Source organism: Erythrolamprus reginae, chromosome 2, assembly GCF_031021105.1.
Source record: "Erythrolamprus reginae isolate rEryReg1 chromosome 2, rEryReg1.hap1, whole genome shotgun sequence".
Taxonomy (NCBI): Eukaryota; Metazoa; Chordata; class Lepidosauria; order Squamata; family Dipsadidae; genus Erythrolamprus; species Erythrolamprus reginae.
In genome coordinates this window covers 168060222-168083272 of record NC_091951.1, presented here as the reverse complement: position 1 = coordinate 168083272, position 23051 = coordinate 168060222, and the positions used below count along the sequence as shown (strand labels likewise).

Below are 23051 nucleotides of genomic sequence, written 5' to 3'. Positions count from 1 at the left end.
TCTCTTTCAGAATGTTTCTATTCATTTGCCAATTATAATGCTTTTTACTATTTCTCATATAGACTATAACTGGGTTATGATCCGCCCATGTGTTAACATCTATTTCCACCTCTTGTATATATTCTGCTGTTATTTTAGGAGCCCACACCATATCTATTCTAGTCCAAATTTTGTGGGGGTTTGAATAGAAAGTGTATTGCCTTTTTTGGGGGTGTTTTTCCCTCCAAATATCATTCAATAGTAATTCTGCTTTCATTTTCTGAAAAGTGGAGGGTAATAAATTCTTTTTTTCCTTTTTACTATTTTTTTCTCCCCCGAGTGATCTAATTGTCTATTTGTTATTGCATTAAAATCTCCAATAATTAACATATTTTCCAAATTTAACTCTATAATTTTTTGATGTAGTTTTTTATAGAATGTAATTTGATCATCATTTGGGGCATATATAGAAACAATAGCAAGAGGTCTGGGTTCAATATTAACTTGGACAATCAAAATTCTACCTTCGTTATCACTAAATAATTGTTTGGAATTTATAGAACTCTCAACATACATTGCTACTCCTCTTTTCCTTTGATCTGCTAATGCAGCATACATGTTTCCAATTTTAGTATTTAGCAATAAATTGCGATTGCTTTTTTTTATATGTACTTCTTGGAGTATAACAATTTGAGCCTTTTGGTTCTTAATTTTAGAAAATATTTGTTTTCCTTTTTTTTGGTTCATTTAGTCCATTAACATTTACTGAGAAAATTTTTAAGTCTCTCAGTGTGGTCATTTATTGTACTTTTTGGTTTCCCGCTGGTGTTGCTTTCTTCTGGCCCCATGGTCCTGCTCCTCCACTTGTGCAGATGCCCCCATGGCTTCCGCTTGCATTACTTCCAGTTCTCTTGTTAGCTGTTCCATTTCGCTTATTCCACTATTTTCATAAAAGTCTCTTGCTTGGTCCAAATTCTCCAGCTTATATCTTGTGGATTTCCATGTGAGTGACAGTCCTTGTGGAATAAGCCAGCGAAAAGTTATATTCTCTTTGATCAAGATTTTGGTCAAAAATTGGTAATCTCTTCTATTCTCTCTGACACTTCTTGGAATTTGTTTTAATATTTTTATTTCTTTACCTTTGTGTTGTAGTTGACCAGTTCTTGACCAGTGCAGTATGTCATCTCTCAAGGTTTTTCTTACAAATTTGATGTGAATCTCTCGTGGAAGGTTGAAACGACGTATGTAGCTATTCAAAATTCTGTAAACTTAATCGATTTCTTTTATTATTTCTAGTGGGTCCATCTTGAGGATTTTCCCAATAATTTCAGCCAGAGTGGCCTTTAAATCTTCATCTTTCTCTTCTATTATATTTCGAAATCGTAGCCCATATGACGCACGTTGCATTTCCAGATGTGTAATTGATTCATCATATCTTCTGTAGCGTGAATCCGCTCTGTCCTCAAGGTAGTCAATTCTTTTCTCCATTTTCTCCGTCTTTTCTTCAGCTGCTTTCATTCGATCTTCACTGTCTTTCAAAGTTTGTTTAATCTCCTTCATCTGGTCTTTCATCTCTCCTGTATCTACTTTCATTTCAGCCATCTCTGATTTTATTTCATCTCTCTGCTGGGTTGCATCGCGTTGAGATTGAAGCATAAAGTCATTTAATGCAGTTAGTGTCTCTTGGATTGAGGCAAGTGAAGGTTGTTGTGGTTTCTCTTTCTCCTTCTCCTTGGTAAACATGGTTACTGATAAGGCCGGCTGTGCGGGGGAGGGATGAGGCGAGCCTTGGGGGGACGATGCAGCAGATGTTTGCTTCTTAATTGTTTTGGTATAGGTAGAAGTACTTGACATTTTGAAATTTAAAGTTAGTATTATTTTAAGTTAGCAGTATATAAAGAGTCACTATAAATTCCAAACCTACACAATTAATTGCCCTATGCAGACCACAGTAAAAATTCAAATACACACTAAGATTTGAAATATAGTTCAAGTACAAATACAATTAGAATTCAATATTCAAAATATGACTTATTAAATCTTATTGCTCTAAGTCCAAAATTGTATCAAAAAGAAGGGAAAAAAATTGATTTGGCACAGCAGGAAAAGGGAAAACCAAAGAGGAAGGAAGAAAGAAGAAAATAGAGGGAAAAAAATAAAGAATAAAAGAAGGAGGGCAATCTAGAAGAAAAGAAAAAATATAATTCAGTTAAGGAGGAGCAGGAAACCAAGGATTGTTAACAATGCATATACAAAACCCAGATAATTATAATATAATGTAAGTTGAAAATTCAAAACTTAAGATTGTAAGAAGGAAGAAGCAAAAATCAATTATTAATATTCCTCTTGTAATAAAATAAAATAATTTTGTTGATTGAAGATCTAATCTGTTTTAGAAGACACTTTTAGTATAGGTTAAAAAAAGGTCCCGTTGATTTAAAGAGTAAAAGCAAAATTTATAGAATCTCAGTTTTCCAAACGATTGCAATTTAATTATCCAATGTTAGAATGAAGTCGATCCGTCTCTCGCAGCTTAAAGGAAAATATAAAACCTCTCCGTTACGAATCCGACAGAACAGCCGTTAATCCAAACGAAATGATCCAACGAAGTAATCCAAATAGGGTCAATCAAATAATCCAAATGTAGAAAAATCCAAAATAGAGGAAAAGTATTTTTTATATATTTATTCATTTTTTATATATTTATTCAAGTTTTATGACTAGATAGTAAGCAGTCTTGATCCTTCCGCTAGAAAAATCCGAGCCTGGACTTCATTTTCTAGTATTTTTTGTAACCAATTGCTTCAAAAAAGGAGAAGAATATTCAGCCAAATAATGTCATTTTATATATGTTAAAGCTTTTAGTGTCTCATTTTGAAAACCTTTAAATTCCCCTTGTTTTCAAACGTTTGACAGTTCAAGTCCAAATTCGAGACAATAAGTGAAAGTAGTGAAAGTAAGTTCCGGCTGTTGTTTTGCGCCTGGATACAATGTTTTTAGACAACTTTCTCTTTCGCCTTCTTTTAAAACTTTTTTATTCTCCACTTTCTTTTACTCAGATCTTCTTATTTAACATGAAACGTAGAAAAAAATTTTTTTTTACCTTGGTTATGCTTTCTTTAGCGTATTCCTTTTTCAATAAAAGTAGCTTTAATCTCTGCTTTCACTTTTCTGATTCTCTCTTGCTTCCCGCTGGTTTGGTGGGATCGCAATGGCCGCGTCCTCTTGCGAGAGGACCGGTGCTCCCTGTTCCAGAGCTGCAGGACAGACCCCCTGCCTCCGGAGCCTCGGCGACGGCCCCTCGGACAGAGGGAAATCCCCTGTTCTAGGATCGAGCCATCCGGACTCGATCCGATCGCGTTGGGGCGACCTCTGGAAGGGTGGAAGGAGTCTCAAGGCAGAGCCCTGCCAAGAGACTCCGCTGCGGTCCTCGACGAAACCGGAAGCCTAAAATTATGCATTTAGTGGTCCCTGAGATCCGAAAGGTTGGGGACCCCTGGACTAGCTAACAGGGCCTACTCTACTGAGCTGCAAAAATCCACCTGCCTAGATGGCAGCAAAGAGTTGAACCAGTTTTGTACCTCTCTACTGCCCCTTAGTGATGCCCATCTGAAATTTGCAACTCAGGCATAATTAATTACTCTGGTGCATTTTATTAAAAGGTCAGTTAGAAAGATGAAGTGGATTTAGCAGTTTGCTCTGGCTGAAAAACAAAGGCACAGATGGATGGAAAGGATAAGCTAAGGGGTCTTTGAGTGTCCCATAAAAGCTGTTAGCTTACTCCTAAAATTACTCTCATCCTCTATTTAATGCCTGATCAAGACAGGCCTGAATTTCGTTTGCAATCAGGCAATTGTTTGTGGCTGAGTCACATACTAAACAAAGGCCAACATGGGACAGGAAGTTTGTACTCCCATATATTTCACTCTTATAACAAAAGCAACAGAATTCTTAATTAAAGGTTGGTGCCTTATCCCTTTCAGAAATGGCCTAATTTTAGCTAACTAGATCTCACCGGAATCAAGATTAACTTTTATGTTGACAGAGGTAGACTATTCTTAAGGGAAGCTCACCTCACCAGCTGGGCCTGGGTTTGGAAGTAAACTTCCGCTTCCCACTAATCAAGCCTGCTACAAAATCTTCCAGCCAGCAGGGGGTGCTAAAGGAACACCCTGCCCCATTGATCCAAGGAGACCCAGGATACACAGACAATTTTACACAGATACACAAATCTGGATGAGTTCATGCAGCAGAAACCACTGAGCTCAGTAGCAGTGAATTTCCCCCTTCCCGTATACTTTGTTGTCCATACTTTTGGCTCACCTGGGGCGCATTGAGTGAAGAGGAATTGTCTCGTACAGCATATATAAAATATATAATATAGTCAATGTATGTAAATAACAAAATTTCCTTTAAAAAATATTTTCGATTATCTTGTCTGGCTGTGTTACTAATTGTTCAGAGTTGGTTTTTGCTTGGACTCTGGCCCATTGGGGCGAAGGCGGAGTAACACTCGGACACAGAAAGTTTGGGTATAATGGGGTCACTTTATTAATTCACTATCAATTAATTAACTAACCATTTAAATCACGTGACCTGCAGGGGTGAATAAATCAAAATGGGGGCGGAGTCAACTGTCACAAACCTTTTCTGAGCAACTCTCAGGTGAAAGCTCCTTGCCTGGGCATAGGGGAGTGGTATCCTTACACCTGCCCCCTACCCTGTGCCACGCCCCCATGGCGTGTGGGATGGCTCGCCCCTGGTCTCTGGGAAGCCCCAGCCAGCGAGCCCCAGGTGCGGCCCCCTTCCCAAACCCAAGCTGGTCGAGCCCTGTAGTACAAGAAGGAGGTCGTCCCTCACCTCACTAGAGGTGCCCCTAAAGAAGATCACACAGTTGCAGCTTGCGCCCATTTCTGCCCCCTTTCGGCCCCACTACTCAGAAAATGTTAGAAGTAAAGCTTAAATCTTGTAAAATCAGTGTGTGGGGCCTATTTCCTGGGGGGGGCTCATCACTGGGACAGAACACTATCTATTATCTATCATTTATCACATTTATATGCTGCTCATCTCACTATCAACCAACTTAATTAAAAAGCTTGAAATATTCAAATATTAAGCATTACAATTAAAATATTAACAGCAAAGTAGACAAAAGCTGGATGAAGATGGAACCTTGCCTAATCTGATACTGTAGCTACTTTCCAGAATGGAGCGCCCCTAAACAACATGGCCTTGGCTCCAAATCGTTTGGTATAAGGCAGAGAGTATGGCCTCCTTGCCAGTTTAATGTGGAGAACAGAAAGAGAAGCAAGAAGGGGGGCATGAAAATGAGGGAGACTTGCTGTGACAGCTTTAGGAGAACAGCAGGAGAAGAAATCAAATCAACAGACAAACAACAGGAGATATGGAATGAGAAGAAAGAGTTCTTCATATGCAATGAACAAAAGTATCGAGGGAGCAGTTCCTGGAAGAAAGAGGAAATAGGAAGGAGAGGAAAATGAGAGACCTAATATATTTGCGTCAGATGTGGAAATAAGCACAGGGACCACAAAGCTGGGATTTATGAGTCACTTTATTCATTTAAATCTGAATCGGCAGAGATAAACCAAATGGGGTGGAACTTATGTTCCAAACATTCCTGGAAAACTATGGGCGAAGCTCCTTGCTTCCAAAAAAGAGGACGACGAGCGGTGAGCCAGTCCCTTTTATACAGGGACTCACCGCTTCGCCCTCTGGCCCATCCTTTCATGCATGATCAATGGCCCATCCATTCACGTGCAATCACCTTCATCCCTTGCCTTCGGCGGTGGTGGCCGTGTGCTTCCTGGCGCGCCGTAAATGCCGGCCTACCTCAAGTGGCCGGCCATTGTTTATTGTAAAATAAATGCACCTATTTTAGAGAGCAACACTTGGTTGTTGTTTTTTTTTAATGGGCCAGATCTGAGATTTATTTTATTTATTTATTTATTTATTTATTTATTGGATTTGTATGCCGGCCCTCTCCGTAGACTCGGGGCGGCTAACAACAGTAACAAAAAAACAGCATGTAAATCCAATACTAAAACAACTAAAAAACCCTTATTGTAAAACCAAACATCCATACGTACAAACATACCACACATGAATTGTAAAGGCCTAGGGGGAAAGAATATCTCAGTCCCCCCATGCCTGATGGCAGAGGTGGGTTTTAAGGAGCTTACAAAAGGCAAGGAGGGTGGGGGCCATTCTAATCTCCAGGGTGAGTTGGTTCCAGAGGGCTGGGGCCACCACAGAGAAGGCTTTTCCCCAGGGCCCCGCCAAACGACATTGTTTTGTTGACGGGACCCGGAGGAGGCCAACTCTATGGGACCTAACTGGTCGCTGGGATTCGTGCGGCAGAAGGTGGTTTTGTAGATACCCTGGTCCGGTGCCATGATGGGCTTTATAGGTGATGACCAACACTTTGAATTGTGACCGGAAACTGATCGGCAACCAATGCAGACTGCGGAGTGTTGGTGTGACATGGGCATTTTTGGGAAAGCCCATGATTGCTCTCACAGCTGCATTCTGCACGATCTGAAGTTTCCGAACACTTTTTAAAGGTAGCCCCATGTAGAGAGCATTACAGTAGTCGAGCCTCGAGGTGATGAGGGCTTGAGTGACTGTGAGCAGTGACTCCCAGTCCAAATAGGGCCGCAACTGGTGCACCAGGCGAACCTGGGCAAACGCCCCCCTCGCCACAGCTGAAAGATGTTTCTCTAATGTGAGCTGTGGATCGAGGCAGACGCCCAAGTTGCAGACCCTCTCCGAGGGGGGTCAATAATTCCTCCCCAGGGTGATGGACGGACAGATGGAATTGTCCTTGGGAGGCAAAACCCACAGCCACTTCCAATTGGCTAGGGGTTTTTTTTGTTTATTCATTTTTTTAAATGGGCCAGATCTCAGATTCATCAACAGAAAACAGAGATACAGTACCTGGCTGGTACCCTACATTTTTATGTAGTCAGAGAAGAGAAAAGCGGGACATCATACCTAGTGCCATCCATTCTTTTTTCTTTCAGCCATGGGATGAGATTGGAACAGCAAAGGTCTTGCACAACCATTTGCATAGTTGGCCATGATTCCCAGATTCAAGCTTCTGCTCTTGATGGATAGCAGTGGAAGCAGATGGGAAACTAAACTGCCCTAGGGGAGACTTGGATGGGAAATCTCCAGGAAGGACTGGTGTTTGTCTGGACTGGAAACTTAGGAGCATTCCAGAAGAAGGCAAAACTATACATAATCCTTGACTTACAACCATTCGTTTAGTGTTCATAGCTCTTTAAAAAGTGACTTACGATGGTGTTTCATACCTTAAATCAATACAGCATTGCCATGGTCGTGTGATCAAAATTTAAAAGCTTGGCAAGTGGCATGCATTTATGATGGGTTGCACTTTTCCAGGGTCACATGATCCCCATTTGTTAGATTTTCACTAACAAAGTTATTGGGGGAGCCAGATTCACTTAACAACTGTGTTGCTAACTTAACAACTGCAATGATTCCCTCACAACTGTGGTAAGAAAGGTTGTAAAATAGGGCAAAACTCACTGAGCAACTGTCTTGCCTAGCAACATACATTTTTGGTTCAATTGTGGTTGTGAGTTCAGAACTGCCTTTAAACAGGACTCGGTGATTCTTTCATTAGATGGTGAGATTCCATAGTGAGTCATGGAGTTGCTACATAGAATTAGAGAGCTTTAGGAATTATGGGGACTTCATCAGCTCCTTGCTATGATTAGATTTTTTTAATTTTTTTAATTTATTTTGTCCAATACACAATAATACACAATGAAGGTTATAGAGGATATAGTAGAGAAGAAATACAAGATATAGGAGAGACTATAGGACAGGGGACGGAAGGCACTCTAGTGTGCTTATGTATGCCCCTTACTGACCTCTTAGGAATCTGGAGAGGTCAACCGTGGATAGTCTAAGGGTAAAATGTTGGGGGTTAGGGGATGATACTACGGAGTCCGGTAATGAGTTGTGGTTGAAGCCGAAGTAATCTTTGACAGGCAAGACATTGCAACATATGATCTTGTGGGCAATACTTAGATCATGTTTAAGGCATTGTAGTTCTAAGCTTTCAAGACCCAGGATTGTAAGTCTAGTTTTGTAGGGTATTCTGTTTCGAGTGGAGGAATGAAGGGCTATTCTTGTGAAGTATCTTTGAACATTTTCAAGGGTGTTAATGTCTGAGATGCGATATGGGTTCCAAACAGATGAGCTGTATTCGAGGATGGGTCTGGCGAAAGTTTTGTAAGCTCTGATAAGTAGTGTGAGATTTCCAGAGCAGAAGCTATGTAGGATTAGATTAACAACTCTTGAGGCCTTCTTAGCGATGTTTTTGCAGTGGGCTTTGGCACTTAGATCTTTAGTTATTAGTATCCCGAGGCCCTTGACCGAGTGGGGATTATCTGTGATAATTTGTTTATTAAGTTTGTATTTGAAGTTCTGATTCTTTTTGCCGATGTGTAGGACAGAGTATTTGCTGGTTGAGATTTGGAGTTGCCATGTGTTGGACAAGTCAGAAACCGAGTCCAGGTCTTTTTGTAGGGTAGTTGTGTTATCAGTGGTGTTGAAGAGTTTTACATCGTCTGCAAAAATCTTTTTGAGAAGGCAGCATTAGATTAACAGCATATACCTAGAATAAAGAGTTACAGGAATGATATCATAAGGGGATATGTTATCAGTCTGTTAAATATGAGATGAATCAGGATAAGAGTCACAGGGAAAGGTTAAGAGGGAGAAAGAAGAAGTAGAAAGTAGAAGTAGAAAAGGAGAGGAGGGAAGTAGGAAGGGGGAGAGAAGGAGAAAGGAGATAGAAGGAGATGGAGATAGCGGGAGGGGAGTGTAAAGAAATGAGGAAAAACAGACTGATGAATAGTAACATAAAATAGGTGCAAAATAGGATATTGATTTATGATTGAGTGAATAAAAATGTATAATGTTGTTTGCTACTGACATATTTTAAGGTATTGATGTATATATGGAAATTGTGGAGAAAAAAATAAAAAAATAAAAAAAATTCCTTACTATGGGAAATAAATTACAGTATATCACTCTTCATAAAGGCTGAGGTGGTAGGTGAATGCAATGACGATAGCAACAAGGTTTGCAATATTACTTTCTTCACACTCAGCAAGTGACTGCTGACTATGAATTGATTCTCCTCACATTGATAATTTGAGGTGATACAAAATTTCTGACCTTGGTGCTGGACTGATGATTACTTCTTTGATGTGTGCAAGTTGCTACTTCATAGAAACATAGAAGTCTGACGGCAGAAAAAGACCTCATGGTCCATCTAGTCTGCCCTTATACTATTTTCTGTATTTTATCTTAGGATGGATGTATGTTTATCCCAGGCATGTTTAAATTCAGTTACTGTGGATTTATCTACCACGTCTGCTGGAAGTTTGTTCCAAGGATCTACTACTCTTTCAGTAAAATATTTTCTCATGTTGCTTTTGATCTTTCCCCCAACTAACTTCAGATTGCGTCCCCTTGTTCTTGTGTTCACTTTCCTATTAAAAACACTTCCCTCCTGAACCTTATTTAACCCTTTAACATATTTAAATGTTTCGATCATGTCCCCCCTTTTCCTTCTGTCCTCCAGACTATACCGATTGAGTTCATTAAGTCTTTCCTGATACATTTTATGCTTAAGACCTTCCACCATTCTTGTAGCCCATCTTTGGACCCGTTCAATTTTGTCAATATCTTTTTGTAGGTGAGGTCTCCAGAACTGAACACAGTATTCCAAATGTGGTCTCACCAGCATTCTATATAGCTGGATCATAATCTCCCTCTTCCTGCTTGTTATACCTCTAGCTATGCAGCCAAGCATCCTACTTGCTTTCCCTACCGCCTGACTGCACTGTTCACCCATTTTGAGACTGTCAGAAATCACTCCTCCTAAATCCTTTTCTTCTGAAGTATTTGCTAACACAGAACTGCCAATACAATACTCAGATTGAGGATTCCTTTCCCCCAAGTGCATTATTTTACATTTGGAAACATTAAACTGGAGTTTCCATTGCTTTGACCATTTATCTAGTAAAGCTAAACCATTTACCATATTACAGACGCCTCCAGGAATATCAACCCTATTGCACACTTTAGAGTCATCAGCAAATAGGCAAACCTTCCCTACCAAACCTTCCCCTATGTCACTCACAAACATATTAAAAAGAATAGTACCCAGAACAGACCCTTGTGGCACACCGCTTGTAACCTGACTCTGCTCAGAATACTCACCATTCACAATAACTCTCTGATGTCTACGCTTCAGCCAGCTGCAAATCCATTGAACTATCCAGGGATTAAGTCCAATCTTCACTAATTTATTTATCAGCTCTTTATGTGGAACCGTATCAAAGGCTTTGCTGAATTCCAGATAGGCAATATCCACTTCAACACATCAAACCAAGTTAAATACATATAACTTTATTTGGAGAATAATTGCTTACAACCTTGGTTCAAAGAACGTTGCTTTAGAACAGCTCAGATGGTCTAGGTCAGACTTGCCTTGTTCCTCCAGATAGTCTTTACTGCTACCTGGTTCTTTGTAAGGGAGATGTTAGCGCAGCGCCTCTGGCCTTCTGCATTTAATGCATGGAGCAAGCAGGGACTCCTCTTTTTCTTAGGATAGAAAAGGAATACAGCCATTTTTTCAACTGTTTTACTTGGCAGGCTCAGGCCACAATTTTGCAGTGGATAGTAAATTAAATTACATTACATGAAATCAAACCATCAAATCAGTTACTGCAAGTCAGAAATAGAAGAGGCTGCTTCTTTTCTCCTGAAGGACATCCCTTTCAACATAACTTCCCTCTTTACCACACAAATACACCCACAAATTCATCCTTCCTTTCTGCATCTTCCTTCTCCAAAGGCACCCCTTCCTTTCCCACAATCTCTTTTTCACTTGTAGCCAGAGGTGGGCTACTGCCTGGACGGGGGGGGGGGGGGAAGCAGTGGGGTAGCGAAAATGGAGCTCCACCCCAGAGCCCTCAATTTGCACTGAAGGATGTTGAAAGCATCTTGCATAAGCCACGCCCACAGTGTGGTAGTAAAAAAATTGGTAGCCCTTTACTGCTTGTAGCCATCTGCTCTTCTCTTGTGTGTACACACATAGCCTCCTTTTAATCCCTAAACTCCCACCCTGTTTCTTCTCATCCAGATTCTGTGTGGGTGTTTGTGGGTATGTGGGTGTGCGCGCACGTGAGATATAGCGGGAAGCTGCCAGGTGGCAGTTCCAGGAATAGAAGCATGTGATTGGCTAAGCTGTAGTGGACAGTGGAATGTTTAAGGAACTGTCAACTGTATTGGCAGTTATAATTCGTTATTACTGGTTATAAGTCATTCAGAGTTCTGCTGTTTTTGTTATCTGCTGTGAATTATAGCATGTTGAAAGCAACGACTGATGTATCTTAATCATTACACACATCAACCATATATATACATAGTATATACAGTAATGGGCTCCTATGGGTACGGTCAGGTACACAGAACTGGTAGAAAACTTTTGGCCAGATATACAGACTCTGGGTATGTTTTTCCTTTCGCAGTAAATGAGGTTAAATGTGTATAATTTTAGAAAATATGTGCGTGTGTGTGTGTATATACACATACAGTTTATGTAGTAGATAATGTATATTTTTGTGTGCCTGTGTTTAATATGCATGTACACATATTCCATATATACATAGAATTAAATAGTATATTTTGGATGTTCAGTAATAGTAAATACAGTGGTACCTCGGTATTCGACCATAATCCGTTCCAAAAGTGTGGTCGAGAATCAATTTGGTCGAGTACCGAATTAATTTATCCCATAGGAAATAATGGAAATGGGTTTAATTGGTTTCCAGCCCCTATTTCCTTTATTTCCTATGGGATAAAGATATGAGGTCTAAGCACTCCAAGCTGTAGTTAGGGTGGGGGCAGTTTCAGGGGGGGGGCTCCTTTCCTCAGTGGTTCGTCTTCCCTTTAAGCAGTTACACCAACTTTCTCTTTCCCGAGAGTAGCGACGGCAGCAGAGGCTTTCCTTAGAGCAGCAGCAGCGCCGGGAATGTGAGATGAGAAAGGGAAGCCTCTGACGTTCCCGGCGCTGCTGCTGCTTTAAGGAAAGCCTCTGCTGTCGTTGCTACTCTCGGGAAAGAGAAAGTTGGTGTAACTGCTTAAAGGAAAGGAGCTCCCCCGAAACTGCCGATATTGCAGCCCCCCCCACTCCCTACAGCTTGGAGCACGACTGGGAGGCTGTTTAGTGGGCGGCCAGAATGGGCGTGTCGGATTCCGACTCCCATTCCTTCTCACCCCGTCCCCTCATTTCGGATAATAAACAAAATTTTCTGTGGCTGTTCGGTATCCGAATTTTTGTTCAGATACCGAAGCAAATTTTTGCCGAAAATTTTGTTCGAAATGTACGAGAAAGGAAGCGTTCGAGTACCGAGGTACCACTGTATCTCTTTGAGGCGAGGAGAAGCCAGGCACCCTAGCCCTAATCCAAACCCTTGACATCTAAGCCAGTCAATTACCTTTAAGCCACCTTTGGTCACATGATCGTCAAGCCACTCCCACCTGGTCACATGGCTGGCAAACCACATCCACAAAATAAGCCATGCCCACAGTGTGGTAGTAAATTTTTTTGCAGTCCTTCACTCTGTGTGTGTGTGTGTGTGTGCGCGCGCATTATATATATATACGTTTTTGTATATTATATATGTTATGATATGATATGATATGATATGATATATAAATTAAATTAAATTAAATTAAATTAAATTAAATTAAATTTAAATTAAATTAAATTAAATTAAATTAAATTAAATTAAATTAAATTAAATTAAATTAAATTAAATTAAATTAAATTAAATTAAATTAAATTAAATAATTAAATTAAATTAAATTAAATTAAATTAAATTAAATTAAATTAAATTAAATTAAATTAAATTAAATTAAATTAAATTAAATTAAATTAAATTAAATTAAATTAAATTAAATTAAATTAAATTAAATTAAATTATTAAATTAAATTAAATTAATATATGTTATGCCGGGCTTCACATTACGAATTCCCAATTAAGTCCAAAGTAGAAATTCAAACACACACGGTTGTAAAGTAAACAAAGTTGGTTTATCAAAAGGAAAATATTGTCCAAATGCACTTTTAATCAGCCAAAGTGCTCTCCCACAACCCACAAGCCTTGAATGCTGTGGAAAACATAAAACAAAAGCTAAACAGATAAAAGGCAGCTGTGAAGACGTCACAGCCACCCCCCTTCAAGAGTCCTCATGCTGTACTTAACTGTGAATTGTTCCATAAAGTCCTTGAAAAATCCTGAAGCTGTTCACAAATGTTTTTGTAAATCCTGGAGCAAACCACAAGTGTCTCTCTCTCACACACAAAACGGATAATCTCCCAGGCTGAGAGGCAACAACGCTGGCAATTTATCAGCAGCCCCATTAGCCTAATTGCCCCAGCCACAGGTGTTCTCCCTTATTTTCTATAATACTTGCGCAGTTGTTCCTTCCTTGTCATAAACCTGTGTCTGTGAGCATCTATGAATCCCTCCTCTTCTGAATCTAACGATGATGATGGTGAAGGCTCACTAATGGGGTAATTAGCTAATGGGCTGCCTGTAATTACCTCCTCATCCCATCCTGCTTCACTCCCAGAATCTTCCCCTGACATAGAAGCTTCACTGTCGGAAGCTGTTGGCAGTAAAACCGGCCTCTGATAATGTGAGGATTCTCCCACATCAACCTCCACCATCCTTGGAGCAGGAGCTGGCCCAGAGCAAACCACAACATATATATATAATACCACCTTTATTATTTTTATAAATAACTCAAGGCGACTAGCATCCTGTACTTAATACTCATGCTTCCTCCTACTTTCCCCACAACAATCATGTGAGGTGTTTGGGACTGCGACAAAATGACTGACCCACTCAGGCAGGTTTTTGTGTGGCTAAGGTAGGACTAGAACTCACAGCCTCCTGGTTTTCTAGGTTAGCATCCTGACCCCTACACCAAACTCTCTTCTCCTCCCCCTCCCCTCGTCTCTCCTCCCACCCCCTCTCCAATTTCTTTCCTTGTCAATCTCCCACACACCTACATGCTGTTCTGCTGGACTCTCTGGTAGGAGCCTCCCGAAAATTCAAGGGTACAAATTTCAGACACACACATGTTTGAAAATTCAAAACAATGTTCTTTATCACAAAATTCAAAATAAACTAAGCACTATTTTTGTATTGCAAAGAGCACTCATCCCAAAACAACCGGGTAGTCTGTACAATTTCCCTTAAGCAGTCATTAAGTACTTAGCTAGCAGCTATAAAGAAACTTCACACCCCTTCTTCTTCCAACGAAGTGAGACACACACATTGCTCTGCTTTGGTTTCAAAGGCATGAAAAATCAACAAAGTCCAGAAAACAGCAACACACGATTCCTGAAGAACTACAATCAGATACTCTTCCACAATGGCCAAACCAACACGCTGCTATTTATAGCAGCAGCCCTAATTACTGGAGCCCCACCCAAACACAGGTGGCCTCTCTTATCTCCTGTAATATGTCCTTACTTGATCTCTTCTACGCATAATTCTGCACTTGCATGGGTCAAGACATCTTCATCCGAATCAATGGAAGATAATGGAGATTGACTGGCTGGGCTGTGTGCCAAGCCCCCCTCTTCCAAGTCACTCCCACCTTCTTCTTCGTCCCAGGAAACTAAACTCTGAACTGACTCTGTCGGCAATAACACAGGCCTATGACATGTTGAAGTTTCCCCTGCATTCCTTGGGGCAGGAGCTGGGCCAGAGCTAACCACAACACTCGCAGGTCTTCTTCAGTTCTCTCACAGCCCTGCTTTTGTGCTGTTCATCTTCCCTGCCCATTCTTCCCTGCCAGCCCTTTGCTGGGTGGGTGGGGAATCTCCAAAATTGAACAAGGTGGGCCATCCTCAGACCTATTAAGCCCACAGGTTGATAGCCCTTCAGGGAGTTTCTTTCTTGTTCATCAGAAATGAAGCCCAGCCCTGGGAGAAAACCACACCAACGCTTCTGTGCCCTGATTCATTTTTATAATATCGAGGAGTGAGCATTTTTCACAGCAAGGAGTTATTATTGCGGATCGTGAGAAGCCAGGGAATTGGGCTGAGAACACCTCCAAGCAGTATGTTCTTTGTATTTTTATCACTTCGTTGGCACGGCTGCCAGAATGTGCATGTGTTAGCGCACAAAAGCTGCAAACTCTAGCGAAACATATGGCCTTTCCTAGAACAAGGTTGGCAATAAGGCATTATTTCTAAGACTTAAAAAAAAAAACGTGGGAAATGATGACAAGCCGAGCGTCCTGTTAGAAAGCTGACTTCCTCTCGTGCAAATTGGCAACTTAAAATAAGGTGTTTTTCTTATTTTAAAATAAGATGGATTTCTTATTTTATAAATCAGACATGTGCTTGGTTGTTTAAATTCTAGGCAATTTTGTTTGTGTTTAAGCATACTGCAGTGAGAGAGGGCTCCTTTTGAATGACAACTCTTGGAAAACACAACAGTGGAGGCTTTTATGCTTTTTGCTAAGTACAGGCATAGTATTTAAAGCAAGAAACATACAACTCCCCTGTTGGTGTTCAGCTGGTGTCAACCTGTCCCCCCCCCTCAGTCTCCTCGCCCCATTTCAGGGCTTGATAAGGAGAGTGAAAGAAAAAAGAGAAGAGGCTGGAATTTACTAGTAGGATCTGCACAGCTTGACCTCCTCCTCAGCCAAACTCCTACTACTGGAGGAAGGAACTCTCTTGTTCTTTTGCCCAGTTTTTCCCCAGAGACCAGGGCTTCTCCACTGACAGCTGATCTCCTCCTTTCTCTCTGGGGATTTGGGTGGAGCTTTTTGCAGACAGCCAGGTGTCCCCTTCCTGTTTCTGAGTTCCCCTTCCTCCTTCCCCTTTCCTTCTTTCAGGGAAACTCATTTCTTCACTGTTTTGCACGCTTAATTCCTCTCTCCAATCTTTCTCTTCACCCATTCTGTTCACTCGATTCTGTGCCAGTGCCTCCCCCTTTGTCCTCCCCGCTTCTCCTCCTCCTGCTCCTCCTCCACTTTGTCTTCTTTGTCCTCCTCCTCCTCCTGCTCCTCTCCCACTTTGTCCGACTCCTACTTCTTCTGCTCCTTCTCCTTCTGCTCCTCCCCACTCTGTCCTCCTTGTCTTCCACCTGCTGCCTCTCCTCTCCTCCTTCTTCTCCTTCTCCACTCTGTCCTCCTTGTCCTCCTCCGGCTTCTTCTCCTCCTTCTCCTTCTGCTCCTCCCCACTCTGTCCTCCTTGTCTTCCACCTGCTGCTTCTCCTCTCCTCCTTCTTCTACTTCTCCACTCTGTCCTCTTTGTCCTCCTCCGGCTTCTTCTTCTCCTCCTCCTCCTTCTGCTCCTCCCCAACTTTGTCCTTCTTGTCCACCTCCTACTTCTTCTGCTCCTCTCCCACTTTGTCCGACTCCTACTTCTTCTGCTCCTTCTCCTTCTGCCCCTCCCCACTCTGTCCTCCTTGTCTTCCACCTGCTGCCTCTCCTCTCCTCCTTCTTCTCCTTCTCCACTCTGTCCTCCTTGTCCTCCTCCGGCTTCTTCTCCTCCTTCTCCTTCTGCTCCTCCCCACTCTGTCCTCCTTGTCTTCCACCTGCTGCTTCTCCTCTCCTCCTTCTTCTACTTCTCCACTCTGTCCTCTTTGTCCTCCTCCGGCTTCTTCTCCTCCTCCTCCTCCTTCTGCTCCTCCCCAACTTTGTCCTTCTTGTCCACCTCCTACTTCTTCTGCTCCTCTCCCACTTTGTCCGACTCCTACTTCTTCTGCTCCTTCTCCTTCTGCTCCTCCCCACTCTGTCCTCGTCTTCCACCTGCTGCTTCTCCTCTCCTCCTCCTTCTCCTTCTCCACTCTGTCCTCCTTGTCCTCCTCCTCCTTCTGCTCCTCTCCCACTTTGTCCACCTCCTACTTCTTCTGCTCCTTCTCCTTCTGCTCTTCCCCACTCTGTGCTCCTTGTCTTCCACCTGCTGCTTCTCCTCTCCTCCTTCTTCTCCTTCTCCACTCTGTCCTCCTTGTCCTCCTCCGACTTCTCCTCCTCCTCCTCCTCCTGCTCCTCCCCCACTTTGTCCTTCTTGTCCACCTCCTACTTCTTCTGCTCCTTCTCCTTCTGCTCCTCCCCACTCTGTCCTCCTTGTCTTCCACCTGCTGCTTCTCCTCTCCTCCTTCTTCTCCTTCTCCACTCTGTCCTCCTTGTCCTCCTCCGGCTTCTCCTCCTCCTCCTCCTCCTGCTCCTCCCCCACTTTGTCCTTCTTGTCCTCCTTCTGCTTTTCCTCCACCTCCTCCTTTATATAGAATTCAAAATATAGAATTTTTTATTGGCCAAGTGTGATTGGACACACAAGGAATTTGTCTTTGGAGCATATGGTCTCAATGTACATAAAAGAAAAGATACATTTGTCAAGAATCATAAGATACAACATTTAATGATTGTCATAGGATTCAAATAAGCAATCAGGAAACAATCAATATTAATATAAATCGTATGGATGCAAGCAACAAGTTACAGTCATACAGTCATAAGTGGGAGGAGGTGGGTGATAGGAATGATGAGAGAAACTAATAGTGATAGTAATGTGACCTTAGTGAATAGTTTGACAGTGTTGAGGGAATTCTTTGTTTAGTAGAGTGCTGGCATTCAGGAAAAAACTGTTCTCCTGTCTAGTTGTTTTGGTGTGCAGGGCTTTGTAGCGACATTTTGAGAGTAGGAGTTGAAACAGTTTAGGTCCAGGATGTGAGGGGTCCTTGTCCTCCCCCTCTTCCTTCTTCTGCTCCTCCTCTTGCTCCTCCTCTTCCCTGCAATTTTTAGGTAGACTGGCACCATGTCCCCCAGCAATTGGATAGATGATTGTCCCTCCCTGCCCCAGGGCTGTAGTCCTCACCACCTCTATACCCTGGACCAATGGGATGGCTATTTTTACATTTCTCCACAAGATTCCTGCCAGAAACCAGATCAGTGCTCATGGCAGTAAGATAACAATTTACCTTCTTTTTCCTTTTTCCTCACTCTATAAATGCCAGAAAAATGATAGCTATGCCAGGCCATTAGAACCCATATGCCACAATGCATTTGGATACTGAACCTCTTTAAACAGATTGTCAGTATCAAAGCAGAAAATAATGCCACAAATGTTGCTGATTGAAATCCAAAGAGGAAAGGGAAACATGCCACAACAACAAAACACCTTAAGAAACAAACAAGCAATCTAACTCTGTAATTGTGTATGTATTTATGTATGTATTAAATTCATCTGACCTTGTAGTTCTTTTAAAAAACCTTAAGTGTTCAATATTGACCAAGCCCACTGTTCCCCCTAAAGTGCGCGGCTGCGTGTGCATGCATCCAAAAATGAACCACAACACGTTTTAAAATGCGGGGCAGTGGTCCCTGCCCGACAGCTGATCTAATAATAGTAATAGATTTTGGTTTGGTTTTATTATTAATTTCCTTTAATAAAAAAGAAGGGAATCCCCCCCCCCCTATTAATTAGGAAAAGATTGTATAAAAGTTTTTAGTTTTTAGACAGCCTATCTGGATTTGTAAGAGGATAATGATATTAATTGAAATATAAAATAACAGAATAACTGAGCCCCAAATAATTATGCAATAAGTTGTCTTGGGTGACATCTGTGTTCCGCCCACACCGAAAAAAAATTACAATTGTCTGGTTCCAGGAAGCTATTTTTTTTAAAAAAAATTTTTTTATTGAGTTAATTTTAAACAAAGCAACATGCAACCAATATACATACATTCATACATACATATACACACAATCGACATGCAAAAAACTATAGAATAACATAAACAGCATAACCTAACCTAACTACATACAACATAGAAAAAAAAACAAAAAAGCAAGGAAAGAAAAAAAATAAAATAAAAATATTATATATGTACTGTATATTACAGTATTATGTATCATTATTGTATTCATTCTATTTGTCAAAAGTGTATTATATTCTTTATTTTTAGTTTATTTACTGTTATTATATTAGTTAGTTAGTTATTGTGTTTTTAGCTTTTTTCCCTGACCAAATAAACTTCAAAATTAATTTATCTAAATCATGATGTTCCTTTTTCTGCTTGGACCTTGATTACCTTCAATCTTTCCTTAGAGGCTTAAGCAAATTTTCTGTATTTTTTCCAGAAAAAATGTCCAAATGTCACATGTCCAAAATACTGCAACTTTTGCTTTTTTATGGTTTTGATTATTTCCCCTGGTTTTCTCAGGTGGCTTATCACCACCTTGTTTCTGATTTTGTCAACCCAACTTATACTTATCAGCCACTTATAAATCCACATTTCAAATGCATCTAGTCCCACAATGGCGAATTTATGGCACGTGTGCCAGAAGAGGCACGCAGGGCCATCTCTCCGGGCACACCAGCCATCGGCCGTTGCTCTTTCAGTTTATGGTGTGCATGCGTGTCGGTCAGTTGGTCTTTGCGCATGTGGTGGAAACTGGATGAGCAGCTTCCTGGTGCGCATGCACACACTAGGAAGCTGAATTTCCAGTTTTCAGTGTATGCATGCACAACAGCCAGCTGGTCTTTACGTGCACATATACGACAGAAACCGGAAGAGCAATGGGTGATGGCTGGCATGCCTGGGGAGATGGCTCTGTTTGCCACTTCCGGGGAACCTGCACGTTGAGGAGCTGCTCTTCCAATTTCTGGCACTCCCATGCCTATGTGCAGGGAGATCCTCTTCCAATTTCTGGTGTTATCCTGTTTCCACCTATGCTCCCATTTCGGCACTTAGTGCTGAAAAAGTTTGCCAACACTGTCTCTTCAAGTGACCAACTCTCCACTCCACTGAGCAGGATTGAAAAGATGTAACATCAGACAATCCTGATTTTTCAATCTTAGTTTATGTCATAACTGCAGAAGACTTTTTTCATTTTGAAGAATGCTGTTTGAACTTTCTCTACCCTTGTTTTATCCATTGTTGTTCATAGTATTATAAGTTAAAATAGTATCCATTAAATTATTTTCATAACAAATGTTTGAGGGTCAATGAAAAATCTAATAAAACTTCACGAAAAGGTTGATGAGTTGAAGAGTTTCTGGACCCCCGTCCTAGATTATTTTCCAGTTCCGGTACTGTCAAAGAAGTCTTGACACCATTTCTCTTTTTTTCATTTGCCTTCCTCTCCCACTGAGTTACATATCACATTCTTACCACTTACATCAAAACACAGATCCAAGGGCCTTTACCCTTGTTAGCTCCCTCGCTCATCAGAATGGAAAGAAGAGTTTGCTAAAAAGGGAAAAAAATTCTGCTCTTCAGCTGAGATAGAAACATAGAAACTTAGAAGTCTGATGGCAGAAAAAGATCTCATGATCCATCTAGTCTGCCCTTATACTATTTTCTGTATTTTATCTTAGGATGGATATATGTTTATCCCAGGCATGTTTAAATTCAGTTACTGTGGATTTATCTACCACGTCTGCTGGAAGTTTGTTCCAAGGATCTACTACTCTTTCAGTAAAATAATATTTTCTCATGTTGCTTTTGATCTTTCCCCCAACTAACTTCAGATTGTGTCACCTTGTTCTTGTGTTCAATTTCCTATTGAAAACACTTCCCTCCTGGACCTTATTTAACCCTTTAACATATTTAAATGTTTCGATCATGTCCCCCGTTTTCCTTCTGTCCTCCAGACTATACAGATTGAGTTCATTAAGTCTTTCCTGATACGTTTTATGCTTCAGACCTTCCACCATTCTTGTAGCCCGTCTTTGGACCTGTTCAATTTTGTCAATATCTTTTTGTAGTTGAGGTCTCCAGAACTGAACACAGTATTCCAAATGTGGTCTCACCAGCACTCTATATAGCGGGATCACAATCTCCCTCTTCCTGCTAGTTATACCTCTAGCTATGCAGCCAAGCATCCTACTTGCTTTCCCTACTGCCTGACTGCACTGTTCACCCATTTTGAGACTGTCAGAAATCACTACCCCTAAATCCTTCTCTTCTGAAGTTTTTGCTAACACAGAACTGTCAATACAATACCGATGATAGAACATAATTCTTTGCTGCATAAAACATTATTTCTTTCTAACTGAACTTACCTGCAAGTCAGGCAACAATGAATGGGTAATGAAGGTTACATTTGTTTTTCATGGATTGTGAGGAGGTGGCATTTTTCAGGGAACAGCTCATACTTTAAGTCCCAATGTCTTTTCTCTAATGCAAGTGCATGCATTCCATGCCGTAAAACTCATCCCAATCTTTATCAGGTGGAATGTCTCAAATAAACAGAGCTGATGTCAATAATACATTGTCTTCTTATTTTATCTAGTCTTGTGCTTTTCTCATCTTAGCAAGATTCTAGACAGCAATCTCTTTTTTTGCTTTGGCAGCAGTTTTCCGTAGGTCTGTTAATAATTACACATCTGTACAAATAATTTTTCCCTAATGAAAATAATTAAATAGCTGAACACTGAAAAGATCCAGAACAAGGATATAAAACAGTGTTCTCCAGTTTATCTTAATAAGCTGAGCTTCAGAACAGCTTTATAAGCATCTAATAATTTTAGATATATAGTTACATCAGAAGCTGGCTGATAGTATTCTGTCTAAGTGAGAAACTCCCAGGAAATAAGCCCCGGAAAGATATAAAATTGCAGTACATTGTTTAAACAATTCATAGCATAAATGTTAAAGGTAAAAAGGATTATCATCAAACAATGGGCAGCAGTCCATGGCTAATTATCAAAGCTAATCACTGTCTCAGGCCATAATCAAAAAACTCATTAAAAAGTCTCTTTGAAGAAGTCTATCAATCACTCAACTCACAGCATATAGCAGAAATCCCGGAGAAGCAAATTGCAGCTATTAAGGCTGTCTTTTAGCAGAGATAGTTTTGAACTCACAAATGTCCACGCCATTCCCTTGGTCGAATGTTGTCATTCACACTGGCTCATTGCGAAACATCTCCTTATATAGTCACAGGGCATGGCCAAGTGTTCTATAGAGCTCTTTACACCCACTCTTTCTCCTCAAGTACACTGGCCGAGGATACTAATTCCATGATCAGCTGAGCAACAACAGATAGGAACTCAAATCTTTATCTCATCACCTCATTCAATATTGTCGATTACATCGATCAGCAACAATATTCCATAATTTTGCACACACACCCTCAATCAATCTGATGAGAGGCCAGAAAGTTTATACAGTACTTTTTTGATCTAGAGAAAAAAGGATATTTACCGAGCTGCAGAGCTAATTGTAGAATTATTGGTTAGTATGGTGGTTTACATACATACAGTGGAGTAAGTTTTAGCTGTCAGCTCTCAGACAAAGTTCCTAAATGTTCCATGTAACAGTGCTTAGAATCTAGGCTGTACCTCGTATTCAGCTGGTTCCTTCCGCACATTAACTATCCCTTGCATGATGGGTAATAAAATATCAAAAGGTAAGTAATTATGCATCTGGAATTGTCCACTCCTAATGACAACATGTAAAATATGAATTGCTGCTAATGGTTTTGATTTCATTGTACTGTATTCTGTTTTGACATGGTACCTGGTGATCCTAGATGAATTGCCACCATACAATAAAAACATATTATTTCTGCAAAGAATAAGAGACAGATACATTTGCATTATACATATGTAATTTCCAAGCCCATTTTTAAATGCGACACAGGCAGATGAGATCCAGTTCAGACCAGTCTGCCCGAACCAGTAGCAAACCATTACGATGACATCACAGAACTGTTCAGTCAGTGCCGGTCCGTGGATGCTGCCAGCTTTTTATTTAATTTTTTTAAAAATGTGACTTTTTTCTTCTGTGCATGCGTTGCCATCTTGTTTTGGGAAAAAATTATTTTTTGGCACTGCATGTGTGCACACTCTTTGCGTGACCATGGCCATGCAGCACAGGAGGAAGCAAACCAGCAGCGAAGTACCAGAACCCACCCCCGAGGCAGATTATTGCATGTGAAGTTACCTCTAAGCTGAAATGAGTTTGC

At 40.9% G+C, this 23051-nt stretch overlaps 1 protein-coding gene across 1 annotated transcript; it reads right to left on the bottom strand.

Annotated features, from left to right (window-relative positions):
* Positions 1-774: 774 nt before the first annotated feature.
* LOC139159452 (high mobility group nucleosome-binding domain-containing protein 5-like) lies at positions 775-22470 on the bottom strand. Its single transcript, XM_070736770.1, has 3 exons — positions 22426-22470; positions 16982-17354; positions 775-995 (listed from the first exon to the last, which is right to left on the bottom strand). Exons 1-3 carry the CDS (start codon positions 22468-22470, stop codon positions 775-777), a joined length of 639 nt encoding a protein of 212 aa, XP_070592871.1.
* Positions 22471-23051: the final 581 nt, after the last annotated feature.

What these genes read in the sequence shown, in the direction of transcription:
- LOC139159452 (XM_070736770.1), bottom strand. Translation starts at nt 22,470, where the DNA reads ATGCAAGGGATAGTTAATGTGCGGAAGGAACCAGCTGAATACGAG. An exon ending in AGGAACCAGCTGAATACGAG is followed by an intron (nt 17,355 to 22,425) that starts GTACAGCCTAGA and finishes TTCTATATAAAG; the next exon opens with GAGGAGGTGGAGGAAAAGCA. An exon ending in AAGGAGAAGGAGCAGAAGAA is followed by an intron (nt 996 to 16,981) that starts GTAGGAGGTGGA and finishes TTATTCCACAAG; the next exon opens with GACTGTCACTCACATGGAAA.